We start from the raw sequence: 22676 nt of genomic DNA on the forward strand, positions 1-22676 counted from the left end.
AAAAAAAAAAGGCACTTATCTGTTGGAAGGTCTGAGAGGGGCTGGTGTATGCTGGGCCATCCTGAATACTGCTTGTACAGTCAAAAGATTGATTTCAGTTCTCTCCTGAAATAAAGGCATGCTGTCTTCTGCAGGTATGCAAAAGCTTGATGTAGGTCAGACTTCCAGCCTTTGGCTCCTGTTTAGAGGATGAAGTACCTGCTTCCAGCTGGATTCGGGAAAGTCTTTGCTGTGATTGTAGCGTGAAACTTTCTGCCACCAATGGACTCCATAGAAAGGCACCTTTTAACCCTCCTGTCACCAAACCTGTCACAGAGTTTATGAGGTTGGATGAAATGAAAATTTACAACTCCCATGCCTGAGGACATAACCTATATTCGAACAGCCTGAGATTTCAATATTAGGGCAGCACATGATGAGAATTCATAGGCATTACCATACACACAATAATTAAAACCAAGGACTTCCACTGGAAATGGGACTAATTTAATCTTTTTTTTCCTAGATCTCTGCCCCAAGAGTGAATTTTTATGTGCGTTCTCTGGTATTTGGTAAAGGCAGTCACGCTGCAGCCTTTTCTTTACAGGTGGGCATCAATAGGGTCTCTTTCTTCTCCCTGGCTGCCTATTTACATTTGTAGGAACTTAGTGTCTTTGAGCCTTATCCGGCTCTGTTGTATTTGATTAAAATTGGCCAGTGGATTCATATGTTACTGAGGGAATGATGGGTGGACAGGGAGATGGATGCATATGTTCACACAAACATCCACACAAATAAAGGGTCATGCATTTCCTCGCAAGACTTGTCTAAGAAAATCCTCCTCTGATGCAAGGCTTTTAACTAGTGTCCTCAAATCTCTATCACCCTCCTCTAAGCACTCAGGATTGCTAACCTAGGAGAGTAAAAAATATGTTGCAAAGATGGGCTGCTTAAGTTACCTGGATATGGCACATTGAGCACTTCAGCATTCATTGTCTCGGCTGTCACTTGCTCTTGTTGAAATATCTGGTAAAGGGAGCGAGATATTAAAATCTGCAGTCATTCTGATTAGATCTACGTCTACAGGCTGCCCAGATATTTAAAGAACTGTACAGCTGTACAAAACCAATCCTATTCCCATTATTAATCCCATGTATGAATTTCAGAAACAAACTCAACTGCCAAATTTAAAAGCCATTTTATACCGTGGACATGTAAATGAAAATGATGTAATGGATGTGACCAAAGACGTCACCGCTCATCAGCTGAAGCCGTTACCAACTGCGTGTGCGCTCTTAACCCGCCCCAGTTGTGGACTAAATGACATTAGCATGAAACACGCTGGAGCCTGTCGCTGGAGCAAACCGAGTTCAATCACATAACGCCGCTGTGCCTCGAGCCTTAAGCTGCTGCAGCCGAATCCTTCTGGTCATGCGCTCGTAACTCACGCTAAGTCTGAGGATTTGAGAGTGCTTAGAAATGTCAACCTTTGAGTAGAAAAATGTTTTCCATCTTTGCAGCACAGCTGGCGCTCTGCTATGATATTTGTTCTACGTGGCACAATCAGCCGTCGAAAGGGTTTATTATTTACTTGTGACCCTTTGTCTTGCATGCAGTGTGTAAAAGTTGCAGCTTTGGAACAGAACAGGGAACCGTAGCGTGCTGAGGGATACTGTTCTGGGGGATACTGGTATTCCAGCAACTCTCCCGCTACTTCTCAGGGGGGTTTTTTGCCTCAGCACCTACAGATGCGGATTCTTTCTCGGTTGAACCACCATTTTTGGGCTGTACTTCTTTTTTTGAAGGCCGGTGCGTGTTCGTGCGAGCATATAACAAACACCTCACGGGTCATACCGTGAGGTCGGGGCTCGAAGGCAGCGGGCTGCTCCTTCCCAACTAAATTCCCAGCCCCTTCTCCGAACAAGCGTGCTTCAACCATGCAACGATGTTCCTGGCCGCTCTCAATACCACACGGCGAACAAAATCAACACGGATTTTGCGCTCCGCCTCGCGCAGCCGAACCCTTCAGCTGCAAGTCCCAAAGTACCTTTTCCTTCCTTCCTTCCCGGGCCCGGGGCCCGCTTCCAGAGAACGTCGTGAGGCGACAACACAAGGAAGGAGCCGTGGTCCCCGCTTCCAGAGAACGTCGTGAGGCGACAACACAAGGAAGGAGCCCCGGTCCCCGCTTCCAGAGAACGTCGTGAGGCACCAACAGAAGGAAGGAGCCGTGGCCCCCGCTCCGGCCGGGCCTCCTCCTCCGCCCGCCCCGGCCTGCCGTGTTTCCCTTCCCCCGGCTCCCCCCGTCCCTCCTCCTCCTCCTCCTCCTCCTCCTCCTCCTCCTCCTCCTCCTGCCCCTGAGGCGGGCCGGCGCCGATCCCGCCCCGGCGCTGTGGCTGCCCCCGCCTCCCCGGCCGCGGCGGCGGCGGCGGCGGCTGCTGCTGCTGCTGCTCCTGTCACGGAGGCGAACGGGCCGCGGCGGGCTCGATCTTTCCCTCCTCGTCTCGGCCGCTGTCGCCCGTGAGGGGAAGAGACGTTCCGCCACCATGTTCAGGCGGATTCTGCAGCGGGTAAGGCTAAAGCGAGATCCGCCCCGGCGGCGCTGAGGGCGGCGTGCCTCGCCTCGCCTCGCCGTGGCGTGGCGGGGAGGTGCCGCTTCCTGGTACCGGCCGTTCTTCCCTTCGGCGGGGCCGCAGCCCGCACGGCCCGACCCGGCCCGCGGCGCTAGGGGGAACGGGCGGGTCGTGAGGGGGGGCGGGTAGGCCCGTGGCGGCCGCGGGCTCGTCCGCCTCCCCCGCCGCGGGTGGGTGCTCGGCCCGACGGGAACGGGACCGGCCCCCGGGTTCGTCCGCCGAGGCTGGGCGGGCGAAGGAGGAGGAGGAGGAGGAGGGGGCCCTGCCCCGGCGCGGCCGTGGCGTCTTCGCTGGTCGCCGCGGCCGAGCAGGCTCAGGGGGGGGATAAGCCCGGCCTGAGGAGAGCCGCGGCCGGCGGGGAGCTGGGGTTCTCTCCCTGACGGGGCAAACGGGCTCCGAAGGCCGAAAGGCAGCCGCCGGCCGGCCGTTCTGCCTTGCGTTGGGAACCGGCTTTTCCGGCAGCTCTGCCTGGTTCGGAAAAAAAAAAAAACCAACAAGTTGTGACAGTGGTTGAGGAAACCCTTCTGGCCTTCCAAAAACCTCGCGCGTCCATCTCCGCGGCGGTGCTGACCGCCTTGCGGCCGGGGTGGTGGAAGCTGTCAAGGGAGGTGGGTGCTGCCGGCCAAGGGCAGGTGTCGGCGGTGGTTCTCCCTTGCTGGGCCGGAGGATGGAACCCAAAAGGGTTGAGTCACGCCGGGCCGGCCGTGGGAAGGCATCGCTCCAGATCCCGCGTCGCGGGAGAGCCGTGTCGTGCCGCAGGCGCTCGCGGATGGAGGGGGGAACCGGCTGCCCTCCCATCTTTTATCCGGCGTTTCTTCGGACGCGCGCTGTCTGCGTGACGCCTCTGTGAAAGGGTGTTTTATGGGGAACGCTGGCACGCTTGTCTTGTCTGCCGTGCAAGGGAGTGTTGCTGCGAGAATGAGAGTCGACGGAGGGGAAGAAAGTACGTCGGTATGCGTACCGCCAACTTTTTCAGCGTAAAGCGTGCCTCAGATTGTTTTTTCGGTCGTGGACCCCGAGCAGGTGAAGATCGCTCTCAGTCTATTTGGAGCTTTGTGTTTACAGGCAAGAACTTCCTTCCTGAAGTTTGATGGGAAGCCCTGCTCACAAGCAGGGAAACTTAGTACGGGCCTAATTAAATATTGGCAGCATTTAACTGGGTGTTTATTGATTCTGACAAAGAACAGGCCGTCAAGGAAAGCTTCTGTGACAGCAGAAAACTTGATACAGTGCCAAAAGAAATTTGCCCCTAAGTTCAGCTAAATGCTTCCTATAAAAATCTAAATTCAGTGCAAAAGTTTTCGTGTGTTAGAAACCGTGATCTTCTCTGTAAAGTTTAAACAAATAACTGTTCCCCAGTGGCTCCCGAAAATTACAGGATTACAGCAGAGCCGATTGCCAACAAAGGTGAAACAGACTTCTTCCTGCCCAAAAAATAAATAGAGAAATGCCAAGGTTTTCAAAGGTGTTAATCTTCTAATTGGTGCAAATAATTATGCTTTTAAAAATCCACCTCTTATTAAAAGGGCTTTAGGCCTTTTATAAAAATAGTGATTGCATGCACAACCTCATGCATACCTTTTTGACTTAAAATCTGTGGCTGGCAAAGTATGAAAAAGACTTTTGATGTACTTTGGTGTTAAAAGTGAGCCTTAGCTTGCTGTCAGATTTGTTCATAAAGAGCATAAGTATTAAAATCTTTCACATCTGTGAGGCAGTTATTTGAAGGCCAAGGAACGTCCTCTTGACCCTTGTGCATCATTAATGTAACTGGCACCCCCCCCCCCCAGTCGCTGAAATGTAGTTTCTTGTATATGTACTGGGTTTATTATTTGATTATAGGTGATGCTATCCTTTCTAGCTGCTGGCTAGTCATTACTGGTGATACGACTTGAGTTATGAAAGTATGTTTAAAAAAAAAAAAAGGAATTCTTTGTTGCATTCCTTTTTTTTTGTAACTCAGCTGGCCATCAAGCTGCAAAGGAGGAAGACAAAAGCTATAAAGATACTGTTTATAGTTTTAGTCAGTTATTTGAAATTCTGATTCCTGAAGTTTTAAAAACAGAGATGTTTCTTTTTTATACTTCTTCTGTTCCCTCATCACCTTTTTATTTCTTCCACAGTTGTAATTTCTGTTTTTAAAAGCATCTTCATGATGACTTTGAATGGCATATTTTCCAAATAGAAAGTATTATATACTTGTTACTACTGAACATTGCTCATTTAGTTTTTGAAGTTAGTATCTCCATGCTGTCTTCAACTAGGTCCTTGTTTTAGGTCCTTTCCCTGCAAGCTGTTTCTAAATTTTACATATGCTTTCAATGTGACATCTCAGGAATCCATCTGTTCTGTACATTTGCACTCTACCCTCTTTCATGCATTCTTGCCACTTTTCAGTTTCATGCATTGTTTGTCATGCTCATCTAGAAAAAGGTAGTCTTTCCCAAAAACCATCTGTGTGGAATGTCCAAGACACAACTTTCCTGCCCAGATACTTTGATTTTTGTCAACATATTCTTTAGAGAACTCTCTTTTCTTTATTGTGTTCAACTCTGAAGGCCCTTTGTGGCCATTGTGTCCCCTCTCTGTTGTTCATCTACTAATGGGACAGTGGCTGTTGCCTCTGGTTTCTTAAAGCAGACCTCACTTCTTATATTTGCAAGATACCAAGACTTGAAAAAACCCACTTTTTCTAAGGAGGAAGCATTTATTTTCAGCTGGTGGAAAACTGATTACTTTGACCTTCTTCTGAGCCTTCTTCCCGTCACTCATGTTTTGTAGTGTAGGAGTCATCTGTTGGGCCAGCATGACTACTGTTTACATTAGTTTTTGTCTTCATTCTTTGTGTTTAACTGGCTGTCTACAACTGTTAGCGATTGTGCTGTGTTTGGGTGGTAAGATCCTATTGCTCTGTTTCTAACAATGCTTGAATTCTTGGTCTTGAGTCTAGGTGGAGAACAGGGCTTTGCAGGCATTGCTGCAGCTTGGGCAGTACAGTCACCTTTTCCTTTACTCCAAGCCCAGGAGCAAAGGTATTTATTTGTCTGGGATGCATTGCATCTCATGCCTTACCTATAATTTTCTTTTTACGTTTATAATTGCAGGACTCGCTAGATCGTGTATTTACTCAGATGGATGCTGAACTGCAGCTGTGCTCATGCCCTCCCTGTGGGGTTGAAGGGTCTTCCTGGGCACAAGGTCTGCTTGTGTGGATCCGATGGCACGATGGGAAAGAAAGGTTTTATGCCCTGTGAACTCAGGAGTCGTTTCATTTTACAGAGTCATAAAATAGCATCGCACTTCTTTAGAAGTAAACAACATTACTGTTCTGTATTGCACTGTGCTCTGTTTCTAGCACCGAGAGTTGTTTGGCCTTCTTACCTTCTCGTTCTTGTGTCTTGTTTGTTGCTTCAGGACCTTAATGCGTTTGGACAATAGTACCCTTCTGTAGTATTTAAATCTGTGCTGGGAGAACTGTATAAATCGATATTTGTTCAGACTTTCTCAAGGCTTAACGTATTTTTTCAAAGGTTTAATTTATTCTGAATTTAAAACTGCTGAAAAGAGTATCATAACTGAATGGAGCATGGCTACAGACAGATAAATGACTATGCAAAAATGACACGGTAGCGATCCATATTTATACTCCATCACTTTAATGGATTAGCTCAACTCATTCATTATATAATTTTCTATTCCTTTTCAGAAAACAAGCTGCAATCATTGTCGTCCTTTTGTTGTTAATGATGTTTCTTTATATTAGCTTACAGTTTTGCGAAAACACAGAGAACAACATTATGAAGTTTAGCATATTACTTCTACAACTCTAGTGCTAGTAGTAGAAACATATGCTTCTCCACAAAGTAAACAAATATAACTCTGACAGCTAGGAAAGAAATATGCTGGGTGAGAGACTAATTTTGCATCAGTCTTTCAACTCCAGGTGTGCCTTTAAGGGTCAAATGTTAATTTTGTAAAAATACATATACAGAAGCCTGTGTGAAAATTTACTTTTCCTATGGGATTCATAAGTCATTCTTTTGCTCCCCTGTATAGTCCAGCTGAAAACAAAGAGCATCATTCTGAGTCTTCCCTTAGTTCACAAAGTCCAAGTTGTTTGATGTGTTGTGATTTGATTATTTTTTTTTGGTGGAACATGATATAATGGTGGTCTGGGACCCTAGCTTAAACGTGTGTCAACCTATTTGATCATGCAATGATCAATTAAAAAAAATATTCCCAGTCCCTCATTCTTTATTTGCCTAGTGAAGGATGTTTCAATTATATTACAGCCTTGAAAGATAAGTTAATTGCATTTATGGTCTTGGTTTCCAGAGCATCCTTCCAAATTTGTTTTAACTTTTTCTTGCTTGTCAGTATTACTTTGCAAATGGATGCTATGGGGTGTTTCTCCTGATCTTGAAAGTTACTTAATGTCCTCTTTCCTTCCCACCCTTCTTCCCTTTGCATGCCACTCACCAGAAGATGCCACCTATTTGTACTAAGCTTTCTAAATCTAGCTTGGAAATACGCTTTCTCGCACATTGTTTTTTGAAAGGTTAAAGGGATTTTACCAGGTACTGTTTAATAATTTCTGTCTTGTATATTGTGTGTAATAAGACATGCCATGTGGTGCCTTTTAGTGTGATTATAGCATGTCTGAAGTGTTTTTTAAAGCAAATACTTTAATCAACCATAGAGTAATAACACTGTACTTTTAATATAAGAGGTTTCATCCTGGAGGTTATAGTAATCTCCAATTTGTAGTGCTAGAACTAGCAGAACCTAATATGCAAATCTCGCTGCGAAATGCAGTCAACTCTGGGGTGAAATGTGATGAGCGATTAACAATGCAGAGCAGTGTTGTATAAGAAGGTACGATATAAAGTGAAGAAAATCCTGTGTTAATTGTCTCAGGAGATTCTTGGGTTTGGGACGAGGTGATTCATTAGGTATGCTGGAAGCATCTGCTCAGGTATTGCAGAAGTGGAAGGTATACGCTGCCCATCTAAAGAGATGGTTGGACCATCTCTCATTGCCATTGCCCAGGCTATCAGGTTTTGTTCAGGTTCTCCGTCTGCTCTTGTGTCTTTCTGTCCAAGGCTACGTGAAGGCACGTTGTTCAGTTTTTGGAGCTGAAGAGTGGAACAAGAGTCTTCTTGTAAAGCATTAATAAAGAAGTGCATATCCATTAATGCTGATGCTTTCTCCATTTCAAACCATCCCGTTTCTACTTGTGGATGTAGATGCTGGGACAGACAGGGGTCCCAGTTTCCAGGCTTTCTAGAACAGAACAGCCGCCATAGCTAACTGCCATACAAAAGCCTTTTTATCATGTTGAGATTTCTAAAGCCTTTTTAAAAATTCCTCTCAATAAGAAAATGATTCTTATAGCATGAAAGTTCAGCTCCTTTATGGAAGAAAGCTTTGACACCTGACCTCTTCATCTTACCTTATGCAGACATAAGTGTATATATATCTTCTTTGGATTCTTTGTTCTTGCACTAAATGGGTTCACAGGCGAGCCTTACCTCTGGGTTGCATGAGTGTGGTTTCTGGATTGCATGGAAAGGGAACTTCTGAACTATATAAACTGAAGAAACCTGTTTATGCAATATTGTATTAGATTATGCAATAACTGTTTAGATGCAATATTCTAGCTTATCTGCCTTACTGAGAAACTTGGCTACATCTTACCAATTGTTTTAGATATTGTTCCTCCGACCGTCAATGCACACAATCCATGTCTTCATTAACGGGGTTCCTAAACTTGGGTTTCAGAGCTCTCCTGCAGGACGTGGGTTTCCGCAGGGCAGCGCCTCAGAGCTCGCACGACAATTTGGGCGAGAAGGGAGCTCAGGGGCTCTCTCGTCTGAGCTCCTGCTGCAAGCGGGACCAGCTCGGAGGTCAGGAGCAGGCTGCTCAGGCCTGGCCTCATGCTGGAGAAGCTTCTGCTTACGTCCAGTGGGAACCTCTCGTGTTCCAGTTTTTGTGTCCTGTCCTCCCACTGTGCGCTGGTGGGAGCAGCCTGGCCTCATCTTTCTGATGACCTCCTCATAGGTGATGGTGGGGCTGCTGCTAGGCCCCCCCCGAGCTGTCTCTGCCCCAGGCTGAGCCAGCCCTCTTCCCTCAGGGCAGGTACTCCAGCCCCGGTTTGTCTTGGTGGCCTTTTGCTGGACCCGCTCTGGTTTATCGGTGTCCTCCCCGGACTGGGAGAGCCCAAACTGGTTGCGGTATCTCAGTGTGGATCAACGAGTGCTGGCCGGTGGGGGATGATCGCTTCCCTTGGTCGGTTGGCCGGGCTCTTGTTAATACCGCCCAGGGTGCTGGTGGCCCTCTCTGCTGCCAGGGCACGCTGCTGGCTCCTCTTCGGCTTGCTGTCTGACATGAGCCCCGGGTCCTTTTCAGCAAAGAGGCCTCTTGCTGCCAGGGATTTTCCTTCCCGGGCACAGGACTCCGCGTTTGTCCTTGTTGAATGGCATGAGGTTCCCGTTGGCCCGTTCCTCCAGCCTGTCTAGGTCCCTCTGAATGGCAGTCCTGCCCTTGAGGGTATCAACTGGTCCTCCCAGTTTGATGTCGTATGAAAACTTGATGAGCGTGCAGCCATGGTCCATGCTGGGATGTGCCTTGTTTACGGTCTGTATCAGTGACCTGGAGGAGAAGCGCTAATGCCTTCGCTTTGATGTCTTCGCATGTGCATCGTATTCTTTGCTTACACCCTTTTTTGCCTCTCCTATTATTAACTTGGAGAGCTTGTGTCACCTTGCCTATTGCTTTTGTATGCTGTACTAGAAGGAAACTATGTTGTGTTCTTATTTTCTTTAGAAACGTAAACCAGCTAAAGTAAAAAAGACACAGGAGTAGGAAAGCCAGCGTATGTTGATCACTTAACTGGTGACGCCAGAGAAGGCTGGAATGAGGAGAGATGATCCTCTCCTTCACTTACTGTCACCAGCCCTGATAGCTTGCTGTGTCACTCCTCCTCACTTCCCCTTGGCCAGTCTTCGGAGCGTTTCTAAAACTGAACTGCATCTCGCTGGGAATTAAGTCCTTAATCAGTAAACTTGACCTTTTTATTACATATTTTTTTATTTGCTCAGTAATAAAAGGCTGTTATCTTTATGAAAGTTGGAAATAGAACATTCTTTACAAAACAGAGCACGAAAATGGACTTAATTTTCAAAGTATGGAGAAGCACACGTGCTGCAGGTATCTTATAAAAGGTTATATAGCTGATTTGTCTGGAAAAAAAAAGGATATATTTGAGCAAGAAAATTCTAAAACAAATAAGATTTTGGAGACACCAAGATCTAGAAACTAAAACTGTTTATCTATTTCTGTCCCTCTCTCTGTAGATTTCCATATATATAATTAAAATTCTGTATCTTTAATCCCCCTATATTAAATTAGAAAATCCCTTATAACATTACAAGTATTTCCAGATGGGCTAAAATACAGCAGTAGCATTACTCCATCCCATTTGCAATTGTCATCATGGAACTGGATAATGAACTTCTATTTTTTGTTGAAACTAGGATTGCATATCAGTATTAAGATAATTTCTTTACTGATGTTTGCTTTGAGAATGCTAACTCTTCTGCCATTGCTCAAGCAGTGGTGTTCTGGAGACGAGTAAGAGAAGTTAAATCAAAGTTACAGTTAAATAATGATTATAAGCTGTGATCCATCTATCCAGATGTTGAATCATGTAGTATTTCAAATTTATTTGGTTATTTTCTCTAAATCTATAGTTTCAAATCAATACTGTTCTGATTGTCAACATATTCAAAGGAGTTTATTTTTATAGGTTGTCTTATTGATTAAGGTGTTTTAACTTTACTACAGGCTTGATTTTTATTTTTATTTTTTCCAAATCAAGCCAGTGTACCTGCTTGCATGCTTTTTGTATCAGCAGAGTCCTCACTCTTTAGTTTTCTGTATTTTGATTATTTAAAGGCTTGTTCAGATTGTAGACAAGTTGTCAAGAAAGTAGTACGATACTATTTACTGCTTCTGAAACTGTTCAGATTGTAATTTCTAGTGTTTTCCTATTAGATATAGAGACTTAATTTAACATCAGATTGAGTGATATAAGGGCAGAGTTTAGCCCAATCCTTTGTTTTGTGTTGAGTGTTCATGAGAGGAAGTGGTTTAAAGTCCTGGCCTTCGCTTCTGGTGTTTGCTTGTCCTTTGATGCATGGAGAGTCTTGGATAAAAGCTTTTGTTGAAGCGTTGCACTGAAAATTACGTAATTACTCATCAGTTTTTTCACTTCATTACTCTTTTGGAGGGAAAATACTTCTGTATTCCAGCAAGTAGAAGAGAGGCCTTTACATAGGATATGTACCATGCGTTATTAAATACAGTCTGCAGACACTCATTTTTCTCTCCCCCCTCTATTTCAGACTCCGGGTAGAGGTGGGTCTCAGAGCTCAGATTCGGATTCATCTGCCACACCAGGAAATGCCGTGGATGTGAACAACGAAGGCTCCTCCGAGGTACTGTACGCTGTACGTGGGACTGGAGTCTTAAACCTTGGGTGCTGTTGGGAGTAACTTTTGGTGCCCTGCCTGAATAAACGAAATGCTGTACTAAATAAACAGAAGTGTCATCTTCTAAGAATTGGTTGTTATTTAAATAAAAAAAGGAAGGCTAGGCCATATTTATATGTGACCGTGAATTGGATTTATCTATCTAAATGGTCACAAGCAATGCTTCCTGTAATCCTAGAGATGAATTATTAAAATTAAAAGCAATGAGACATAAGCTTAAGACTCCTTGTTAATAAATCTTTTATGAGAGTTCCGAAAAATGAGGCTTAACATTTTATCACACTTGTACTCCCTTTCCACCTTGCTTCTGCTAAGCTAAAATGTGTACTGGAAACCACCTCCTCCTCCTTGTGAAATATCAAACATGTTGGGTTTTGTTTGGTATTGGTGTATAAATCTACCACTTGTAAATCCTACCCTTTTTTAATGTCCTGTATGCCATGCTTAACCAGCAGAATAAGTTGTTATTCTTGCTTCAATCCCATATTACAATGTCTTTGGATTTACAGTGTTGTCAAATATTAACTCTGAAAAATGCAAACTGACTTCACTGGCTGTTGAAGCTAGTTTGTGCTAATGTAGCCTGATTACCTGCTTCAAAATGTTTCAAGCTTAGCATACAAATGCAGTGCAAGGTTAATGACTCCTATTACAGCATTAAAGGGAGCAAAGTGCCCTTTCTTACACTGAATAAAGTGTATGATGACTCAAATACTCCTATGTCTGCTATGATAAGAGATAAGAGAAACTTTCACTGTGCTGTTTAAAATCCTAATTGTGTTCGATCTGTGCATCTGCTTATTTCTTATTTCTTGAAGCCTTATTACAGTCAGTATGATCAGACGTTCCTTAGTATTTTGCTGCATGTTACACATTTCACGCATTTGTGAGTCCAGATCTGTTTTGTATGCATATTTACACTGTCCCTGAAGCAAATAAATATTCTTAAATTGCAGACTAAAATCTCATTACTTTTGTAGTTAATTAAGGCATAAAAATGTGCAATGAGATAATTGCTTCTTTCCAAAGTTTGGCTAAAATTGCACAATTCTGTTAACACCAGTGCAATATCACTGACTGTACAGCTGGTGGGTGTCACAAGATACCTCAATACTAATGTAGTAGTATTTTCTTGACATAGGACGAGCTTTCAAAGTGGTGGTGTGCCTGCATTATTGCACCATTGCTACTGAGTCAAAAATGGGCCAGACCAAAGGCTGCCCTGTCACTTCTGGTCGATACTGTATAACACGAAAAAGTATCTTTCAGTTGTCAGTAATTCCACCATCTGTTGCGTTAATTACATGTGGGGTGTTCTCCTTAGCATACTATTTCAAAAACTATTTGAAACTGAGCTCTGAAGCTGGTGATGGGTTTTTACTCTCCTGCGATTCATGCGTTACCGCATGCAACTCAAGCCTTTCTGTGGGTCTTCCTTTTCCTGCGCAGCTGGCCTGAGGTGTTGGCTCTCTGGGAGCTTCTCTCCAGGAGCACCGTAGCCAGACTTTGCAGAACGTTTGCTCTCCATTTTATCGTTACGTTCCCGCCTGGTTCTCCAGTATTATGTAAAGTCAGAAATCCAGTTGACTTATTTTCACTCCAGTTTCTTGGCTAGAGTTTCTAATTTGTATTGCTGCAAGATTCAAATGGAGAATAATTATTAAATCCTGCAGATTCTCATGTTTTCTACTTCCTCAAGCCTGGTGGAAATCAATCCTAATTTTTGAGAATAGTAGTATGAGACAAAAGGAGTGGGGAAGTCTGAATTCAGACTGTTCCTTGCTCAAGGAGAGGTGGAGGTCTCTTTTAATCCCGTCTGTGGCCGCGTCAGTACTTCAGATCACACGTAGACCTGTAGTCCAGTCTAGATACATCTTTTATTCACTGTGCAATCTGCCCAAGGAGGAAGCGTTTGAACCTATCCTACATTTGTAGCTTAGGTCCCGGTGCAACTCTGTCTGCAGTACAGGGTTGCTAAATATTCAATGCTTGCAGTGAGTCCACTGGTGTGCTTACGCTTTCATCAGTGTAATGTGGCTGCGTTAGCTAGACGTGTGTGCCACAGACATCCTTTTTGGAAGGGGCCTTAACCTTTCCATGGATGCACGGAGGGTTGTGTTCAGTCTGTTCTGCCTGCCTCTGTAGTGCTCTGCCACCAAGGCGCAGCCATCCTGCGGCCAGCGGCGTGGGGCAGAGCACTTGACTCTCCACCCTGCTTTTTCTAGGGGTTTAAGCATGTAGCGTGTGTCTTGAAGATGTAAAGCTGTTGTTCTTCAGAAACCAGTTTAACTTTTGGCTTTGGTAAATCTCTGGTGAGCATACTGAGGTGGTTTGGTTTTTTTTTTCATTCTACCGAGGTGGTTTGGTTTTTTTCATTCTACCGAGGTGGTTTGTTGTTTGGTTTTTTTTCATTCTACCAAGCAAGGTACGTATTTTTCCCTAAGTGACCATGCCAGCCAGGCGTGCAGCTGTGCTGGCGCCTAGGCCTCTCCTGCTGCCGCAAACTTGCTTATTAATTTAGAGGGGTATTTCTGCAATTTCACTGCACCACTCTTGTCTTTCTCTGTGAAACATCTGAACACCCTTGTGGGAAACTGATGGATCTGACATGAAGCCTTATAACGGTCCATTCACAATTTGTTATGCAGCTTATTCCTCTGTCACATGAAGGGGGTACCAAGAGTGTCTGGAAAACATAGTAGTACGCAGCATGGTGCTAGCCTTTAAAGTGTGTTTTAGATTTGTTTATTTTCATGTTCTTAATAACTGTTCCTTGCCTTTTCCATGGTATTGATATGTGGTTTGCAAAAACTATCTTTCCAAAAGGAAAACAGTCTTTGCTTTTGGTGATTGTAGAGAACTTTCAGCATAAGAATTTGAACAGCATTTGATTCCAGATCTGCTTTTTTGTCTTTATTAGTTTCTTAAAAACAAATATACATTCCACAGGGCTTCATCTGTCCACTATGTATGAAAGTGTGTGTAACTCCCACTGATCTGTCTGAACATTACCAGAATGAGCACGCTGGGACAGAAGGAAGACAGGAGCTTCGTGACCTCCCAGCTGTTACTGTGGGTCTTGTTTATTTTGTTTCAATAGCTTTGGTAATGGGCTGCTTTAAATGAACATACATCTTTTCTCGTGGCTTGGGTGTCAGCTTTTTAAATTATTTCATTTGATTCCTTGCTGGTACATAATTTGATCTCTTATGCATGATTCCAAAGTATACATTCAGCAGAAGAATTAATCTGTGTCTAGCTTTCTGGTTTACAGTTGTCTCTCACATGAAACATTTGCAGTACTGGGAGACTTGCAGTCACCGATGTATTCTTTTTGAGCAGCTTTTGCTGACTCAGTATAGTGATAAATGTGGTATCGGATCTGGTACATCCTTTGTGAAAAGAAATGTTTCGAGCTCTTATTAGCTAACTATTTTTAAAGCAGATTTCTAGTGGGAGATAGGTACATTGGGTAAAAGATGGAACAGAGGACAGGAATATAAAAAATTTAGAAGCTTCTCTTCTTGAACATGTTTAAGAGCCTTATGTATTGCAGCAACATTATAAAAATAATTATAAAAACAATTTTTTGCTTAGAATTTTATTGGAATTTTTTATGCCCCCAACAAAATGCAAAGGCTGTCTCAGTTAATAGACATTATAAATAGTGCATTTCTACATTCTTCCAATTGTGGAGCGTAAAACTGCACAATTAAAACAAAGTGTGCAGTTTTACACTCCTTAATTGGAAGAATTTAGATTCTGTAAGGTAACAGCCTCCAGCTGCACTAGGCTATCTGAATTTTTCCTGCTGTGAACCTTCAGAGAGTAGATTTGACTTCTGGGAGCAGGCAGCTTGCCATGCACAAAATGGGTTTGTATGGAGGTGAAGTTTTGCGTTCTTTCTGCAGATGTTACTTTTGTTTAGTTTTGAAATCAAAGTGTTTATTCTAGGCTGTGCGAGTGATGTGATTTTATTGTGTTTGTTGCTGTATGCATTTGCTAAGAAGTGCTTTTTTCCTTCCCTACTCTCGCTATGTATTTACACTTTATTTTTGAAGGGAAGACTTCAAATTGTGGGATGTTATTCCCAAAGATGATGAAAGCCATCAATACACTGATTGTCCTAGAGTTACTTGAGATCTCCTTTCAACGGTGAAGTGTCATCTGTTAAAGTGAGCAGGATCTGTGGAAAAACTAGCCTGTGCTGCTCTGCTGGAGTGCTGGGGGAGCTCCTCGGAGCCAGGACGACTGGGGACTGGCTCTCGATTGACTCCTCATTGCCTCCTGTTGAAGCAGGGACTGTCTGTAGGGCTCTGTTCGTGGTCAAGTCAGCTTTTTATTTTCTTTATTATCTGGTCACAGTGCAAGTGCCTCACTTGAATAAACTGTGACTTACCGGTGACAGACTGTGGCATTCCTGATGCAATGGTATCGGTTGGCTGTGGGATGTGAGCCATCAGAGGTGGTTTGGTTATCTGAAGAAGTTACTCTTTTATTTAAACTGGGTTGTGTTTAACGTAGTTTTATGGAACTGACTGCTGGTTCTTGCCCACTTTGAGTTTTTGTTTTTCTACCACCAGTTACTTGTCAATACTTTTTACTTGTCAATAGCTGATTACAACTTTTTAACTTGATTAGAACTTGTGTATTGAGTGTAACACATGAAATGCAAATTCAGTCATTTCTAGCTGTTGCTGTTTCCTGTTGCTAAAGCTGTTCTTCTTGGTACAGTGGTTAAGTAAATATCTGGAAGAGGTGAGAAACAAAGAATGCAAATATGTTTTTTTTTTTTTTCAGTTTGATCTTTTGTTATATCAGCATGCATAGAAGCATTGAAAAAGTGGGGAAATTGCTTTCATCATTACTAGTATGTAAAGTTTAAAATACTTGACTGCTGAGAAGCTGGTGGTTTGCTTGATGGTTACTTTGTTGATGGAAACTGATAGTCTGCATTTGCAGCAAGCACACTGTGATCCTGAAACAGCAACACAACCAGGTTGTCACCCTTCATTCCATCTTTGCCGTTCCTGGGACAGCATTGTAAGAATAATATAACGTTATCAATGTCATCTTATGTAGCAGGCATGTGAAGCATTGCTAAGCTTGGCTCAGTTAAACTGGTGTTTGGCTTTCTATTGTGTGTCGATACTACTCTGCAAAGTTCAAATACGTTTTGTTGGAAACAATGCTGAAGAAGCTGAACCCAAGTTCAGGTTTTTTGCCAGTGCATTCTCCTTGAACATGGAGATAGAATGTGTTGCAAGGCCAGTGTTTAGTCACACTTAGAGAGACCTGAAAAATTGTCACTTGGTTGACAAAAGCATTAGTAGTTTGCTTTTAATTTTGCCTATAGCCTTCTTTACTAACCTGTCTTCCACTGATAGAACCTTCTGGCTGATGAAAATTTTAGTAAATCGGATCATTTGCCCCTCTGTTCTCCTTGGCCTTCCCTCCTCTCCATCCTCCATGCAGTGAGAGTTGGTCTTGTTCTTCAGACAGGTGTCCACACCTGCAGTTTCCGAAGGTTTCTGATGTCCTGTTGTGGGAAGGGATCCTTGCCCCTCACCTACAGCCTTTTTTATGGTCTTCCTCTTAAACAGTTCCCTGTGCAGCCCTTGTTTTTCTAACTAGGGGTTGCACCATATGATAACTGGTGAAAATGACAGTGAAATACTTTCCCCTGCCCCCTAAACACTGATGAAGCCTTACTTTAAAAGACAAAGGCTTATTCAGCTGCAGGAACAACCACCAAGATGTTGGCAAGTCTCTCTGTCCGTATACAGCCATCTTGGCCAAACAAATGCCGTGTGGAAGTCACACGCGTTGCCATGTTCCCAAACAGGGACATTGTTCCCCAACTTTCATGTATACAGTGGTGTCAATAACAAAAGCTGTGTGGCTTCTTCTGTTTTATTTTCTTTTTCCTAAAGGAATGATACATTTCTAAACCATGTCCAGCATTTCCTGACTGTGTCTGTTGGATGCTCAGGCCATCTAAACAGTGAGTCAGTTAGAGAGGCTTAGTTTCAGACTTCCATTTCCAGTTTCTCATGAGGCATCCAAAAAACCCACTGTATGATACCCCTGCAATGTTTAGAATATAGTGGCTGTTAATATCTAGTCTTATCTACAACTAGGCTAAATCTAAGGCAATTTTTAAACAGGTCTTTTGGGTAGTCCTCATAACTTTCCAGATGTTTAGTAAATACGTATTTCTTGGCTAATAGAAGCAAGATATGACCCTGATGTTTTCTGAATAGGCTTTTCATGGCAGGATTGCCTAGAGTGTAAATTGGCATACTAGTTGTGCAAAAATGTGGGTGTTTTTTGTCTTTCTTTGAAAAGGCCTCATTCGTTATGGTGGTTTTTTTCCTACTTGTCTCTTATTGTAGATGCAATTGATTGCATCTTCTGTTATTATGGATGCTTTTGGAATGTTGCGGGCTGATTTTGCACAGAACATCGTGTCAATGCTTTAATGCTGATATTTTATTCTCTTCGGCTGCTCTTTTAGTTCCTTCTCAAATTAGGTTGTGGCAGCTGTTTTCACCTTGCTTGCTTGGCACAGGAACAAAACTCGTTGGTTGAGCTACATTAGTACATTAGTTTGCTGCAACATCTGAACAATACTAAGAGAATGAGGAATTAGAGATACTGGATTGATTTGACTTAGCTATGTGATGTGACTTTTCTTTAAGAAACAGAGAATCCACTGAATTAGAATTTCTAATTTGTGACAAAATTGTAGTCTTGTAAGTTGTGACAGAATTGTAGTCTTACTCATCAATACTAATAACAACAGAAGAGAACTGAACTAGAAATTATGTTGGTTCTATTCTTCTCAGGAAGAATCCAGCTTCTTTTCTGGGAATACATGGAATCTGCAGTCTGGTATAAAATAAACTGTAGTGAGACACCTTTTTTCTTTTTGTCCAGAAAGTTAAATACTTAGTTGTAAAATTGAAATGGACTGCAGGTCTTAATTATATAAAACATGACCTTTTAACCTACTTTTCTAATGATTAAATAGAGATGTTATCTGAGGAAGCCACTGTCGTCTTACTGTTTATGTAAACACAGGGGAAAGGGCTTTTTCTGGTGGAAGGCATAGAAAAAATGTCAACTGTATTTTCCTTTTAACAATATATAAAGGGAGTGGCCTAATTTATTTATTCTTTAACTTAAAATCTCTCTCCCTTTTTTTAATCAGTATGTAAGACTTCTGAAATAAATTACAAAATGTGGTCTTGCCCTTGCTGTCTAGGCAGACAGTTTAATCTGCGTCTGAGAACTTCCTGAGGATTCAGTTAATTGTGTCGATATATATTTGGGAAATAAAACCTAGAAACTACTTGATACATCTTTCAGCTCTGAAACATCACTACATTTCTGTCCTCTGGCCCTAGGTATATACTGTTCCTAATCTTCTGTTGTGTAAAATGTTTCAGCCTTTAAATCACTGTAACTGGAGAATATCTGAGTTTTAGTTTAGAGGTACTGTTTAAATGCTGGTGAAGATGGGTATCTTCTATCAGGGAAGGTTGTGGAGGTTCACCTGCAGTGGGAAAATGTGAATGGTGAATTTAGAATTTTTCCAAATATTCATGACACACAGAAAATAAAATCAGCTCCAGGAAAGTGTTTATGCCTCTGAGCATGTGAACATGCCATACAGCTCTTGAACTTACTTTCAGTTTTTAAACAGGCTGGACTTTATTCACAGCATACAGCTTATCGTATCAATACAGTTGTGAAAGAGCTGTTAATGTAAGTCTGGATTCTGAGACATGGGCAAACACAGGTCATGGCTGGAAGGTGTTACAGCTCTGGGCTTGAATCACAGCTATTGCTTTTTCTTCATGCGACTCACTGAAACAGGCTGTAGGCTTGAGTGCTCGCCCAGTATTTCTGGAAGGTCAAAGATGAAGCCAGAAACTCAAATTTATTTAAACTTAAAGCTGGGCATGTAGATGCCAAGCATATTAAAGTGCATACTGGATTGGGCTTAGCTGTCCTATAGCATCTATATGGTAGAATAGTCACTGATCTTTTCCATATGGTACAAGTATCAATTATACTGAAATTCTGTGGAGGTTTCTTTTGGGGGGGTGAGGTGGTGGTGTGTGGGGTGTTTGTTCACCACAGTACTTAAATATTTTCCAAGAAGAGTGTTTGTGGAATAAAACTGACTTCTCAGTGGAAAACAGCAAAGTTCCTTGGTTCTTTAAGCTTGACTCACGACATAATTGCTGGAATAAAAATTCAAGATGTTGCAGAAGCTCTGTGCGCGCTATCCGTGCTATATGGCTCTTGAACACATACAGCTGTAGATCAGCAGCAATCATAGCAGCCTGAATGGGACCACTTGTTCACTTCTATGCGGTATTAAAATGGGATTGGAGAATAGACTAGACAGTCATCAGATATTTCAAGAAAATGCTAAGGAAGCTGGGTAGATATGGCTGTGACTTTCAAACTTAAATAGGGTGCCTTTTTTCTTGGACTTCAACTAGATGAGCAAATCTGAATTCTATCCTGTAAAAACTGTTTTGCCCGTGGGACTGTTCTTCAAGAAGTCATCTTCTTTCTGCCAGATAACTGCAGGTGTTTGGTTTTTTTTTTGTGAAAAAGGAGCTTTGAATAAAGTAAGCTGTGCTTTCACTCATTAATTGCTTAAGACAAGATTTCATATTAGCTCTACAAAGACCATTTCATTAAAGCTCTGGGGAAAAAAGAGCAGTTGGCAGATGAAGACAGATTTAATGCATGTATATGTAGGTGTCTCAAGCTCCAGTTATTGATGATGGAGCCCAGGGAGCTGTTATGCTGACCCTACATATGGTATACACATTTATTCGGTCAGATGACTAGTTTCTTCCTCCATTAACTGTGTTGAATAGCTCTCCATTGGTAGTGATTGGGGAGTAGACACCTACATGTAAACATTTGATTATTTTTTAAACCTCAAGCGGAAGCCTTCAGCCTGTTGAGGATATATCTTTGAAAATCTTCAATTTTCTTTGCTAGTGAGTAAGGAAAATACTGCTTTTCAAAATGTCTTGTCATACTACACAACTCGGTTACATCAGATTTGTGCAGAATAGTGAGGGAAAAAACATTACAAGTAAGACAATATTCTGAGAAGGCTGAAATTTTCAGAAATACATTTTTATACCACTACCCTACTCCCCCCCCAGTCCTACAGAGTAATATAAGGAGAACCCAGAGAAACAGAATCATTCAGTCCTGTACCTTAATTTTTTTGTTACGTATACTATTTCTGAATCAGTTTTAAAATAGCCTGAGGACTAGGGGGGCTCTACGGTAGCCTGCAGTCAGCCTGGCTGTGTGCCATGTACCTGTGGGTCTGTGCCCCTGCTCCGCTGGGCAGCGTGTTTCGATGTGGGAGGCCAGAGTTCTTCCAACAGTTAATAGCCCTGTAAATTATATTGGTACAATAAAAATAAATACAGTATTTCTTGTGGCGAGAGTTTCCTTCCAGTGTTGCTTTTGGCATCCTGGCATACTTCCCGAAGAATACTGTATTAATGATTCGTACGAATATTAAAGTTACCCGAAAGGAATCATTTACCTCGTATGCCTTTTAGGAGAGAGAGCACTGAGAAGCTTAACTTTATCAGGCCTGAAAGTAAATCTTAACTATTAGAAGGGGAAAAATAGCTACAAACGTTCTTCTACAGACTTATTTGAAAGTCTGTCTTGAGAAAGGCAAGTAAAGAAGCCTCTGGTGCTTCCACGGAGTCTGAGATCTTTGGTAAATTTGGCATTATAACTCAAGCTGAGGTGAGACACTTTCCTGCAAAACTTCTATATAGCAATTTCTGTTCTGCTCCGAGTGAAACTGGTGTGTTTTGGGGTCTTTGCTCTGAGGAAGGCCTGTCCCACCGTGAACAGCATGGTGCTGTGGAGGTGCTGGGTGCTAGGCATGGCTCACAGCCGTCCACCTGAAAAAGAACATTTCCCTTGGGATCAGAAAATTGGGATTTGAAGTTTATCACCTCTCTTGGTCTCACTGGAGTGCCTTGACCGCTGGGCCAGGGGCTATTTTGAGCTGTAAATTGTGTGCTGACTCCTAGGGGCTTGTTTGTGCATGTATATGGGGTTTCGGTTTGGATTCCTTTTCTTTTTTACCGTTCTTGCTCTGTCTTGCTTCAGCAATTTTGTGGTGATCTTAAGAACTCTTTCCTCATAAAAGCTTGTGCATGTGGTGGTTGTGGTTTTATTTTTATTTTCTGTTAACTGACAGGTGTCTGCAAAACACTTTGGATTCAAGAAATTGTCATTTCCTGGTGGAAAGATTCTGTATTTATAAAAACAAAACCCAACTAATCACCCTTTAACTTCTTTTGGGCTCTTTTCTCCCTATGTAGAGCGAAAGATAAAGCCCAATTAGAAACATCAATTAGGGAGTTATGAGTTATGATGCAGTGCTGCAGGGGCTGTAAGTGATGTCTTTGCTTTTATTAAATGAAGAATATGAATTGCCTTTCACTTCTCTGTGGCTGTGCTTTATGCAGAGTAACTCCTAAATGCATTTTAAAATGAAATCTACCAAGCGTCTCTTGGCAAATACAGCCTTTTGAAAAGTGTAACTGTGCATGTTTTATATGGTAGCTTCCTTCTTCAAATATAAGAACGTTGCTCTCATACTTGCTGCTTCTGTAAAGAAGTCTGGTAGTTAAGGGAGCCAAGTGCAGACTTACTGGAAAGGACACTTCACTGCGATGACCAGTGTCACATCTCATGGTTGTAACTGCACAGTCTTCTCTTTATCCAGGGCAGGCGTTGTCCCGATATAGGAGTATCCTGAGCTTGATATAAATTCCTGCAAACTAACAAAAATGCCTACAAGATTTAAGCATCTCAGACCATCAGGTTTCTTCCCTTTTTCCTTCTTCTCACACATTTGTCTTTAGGTTAGTAAAATACACTTTTGCATATATTTTCAAATTCATCTCGAGATGATGCTGAGACAGAGATGTTTTTATGACCGTATTCGAAATTTTTTAAAAAGAGCTAAAGCAAGAGACCCACCAGTTCAAGTCCCCGAACAAGATTGTCACCTGGGGCTAATAGTTGCGGTGTGGAGAACCTTTATACTTCTGTGTTTTACTGTCTGGTGCCCAGGAAGATCCTGATGATTCTGATTTTCTTACTCTAAAGAGAACTGAATTAACGCTGCTGACATCAGAGTCGACATTTGAATATTACCAGCCTGCGAGACGCAGCTGGGTCCTGGGTTCCTGCAGTTTAAGGCTCCGATGTGTGAGCGGAGGAAGGATGACTTTTTCCATGGTGAGGATGCCCCGTTGCAGAAGGGTGACGTCTTACTCTGTTAGAGCTTGTGCCTCAGACCTCAAGGAAACGCTGCATTGGAGTACGGGGGTGCGTGAGAGCTGTAACCCAGCACTGCCTCCCAACAGCGCCAGGTCTCCCAAAAGCGAGGCCAGCCGTGGTCACGGCAGTGCTGGTGGAGAGGCTGGGGCTGGTG

The 22676-nt window shown here is 42.8% G+C and overlaps 1 protein-coding gene across 3 annotated transcripts in view; it reads left to right on the top strand.

Annotated features, from left to right (window-relative positions):
- Positions 1 to 2374: 2374 nt before the first annotated feature.
- EEA1 (early endosome antigen 1) overlaps positions 2375 to 22676 on the top strand; it is a 77157-nt gene continuing 56855 nt past the window's right edge. For 2 of the 3 annotated variants that reach the window (XM_075058121.1, XM_075058123.1), the window contains exons 1-3: positions 2375 to 2546; positions 11015 to 11107; positions 14111 to 14233. In XM_075058121.1, coding sequence (XP_074914222.1) covers positions 2523 to 2546; positions 11015 to 11107; positions 14111 to 14233 — 240 coding nt within the window. In that variant the 5' untranslated portion in view covers positions 2375 to 2522. The remainder of the gene's footprint in view (positions 2547 to 11014; positions 11108 to 14110; positions 14234 to 22676) is intronic. The other variant, XM_075058122.1, reaches the window with a different exon arrangement.

The sequence above is a fragment of the Buteo buteo genome, chromosome 26 (assembly GCF_964188355.1).
Source record: "Buteo buteo chromosome 26, bButBut1.hap1.1, whole genome shotgun sequence".
Taxonomy (NCBI): Eukaryota; Metazoa; Chordata; class Aves; order Accipitriformes; family Accipitridae; genus Buteo; species Buteo buteo.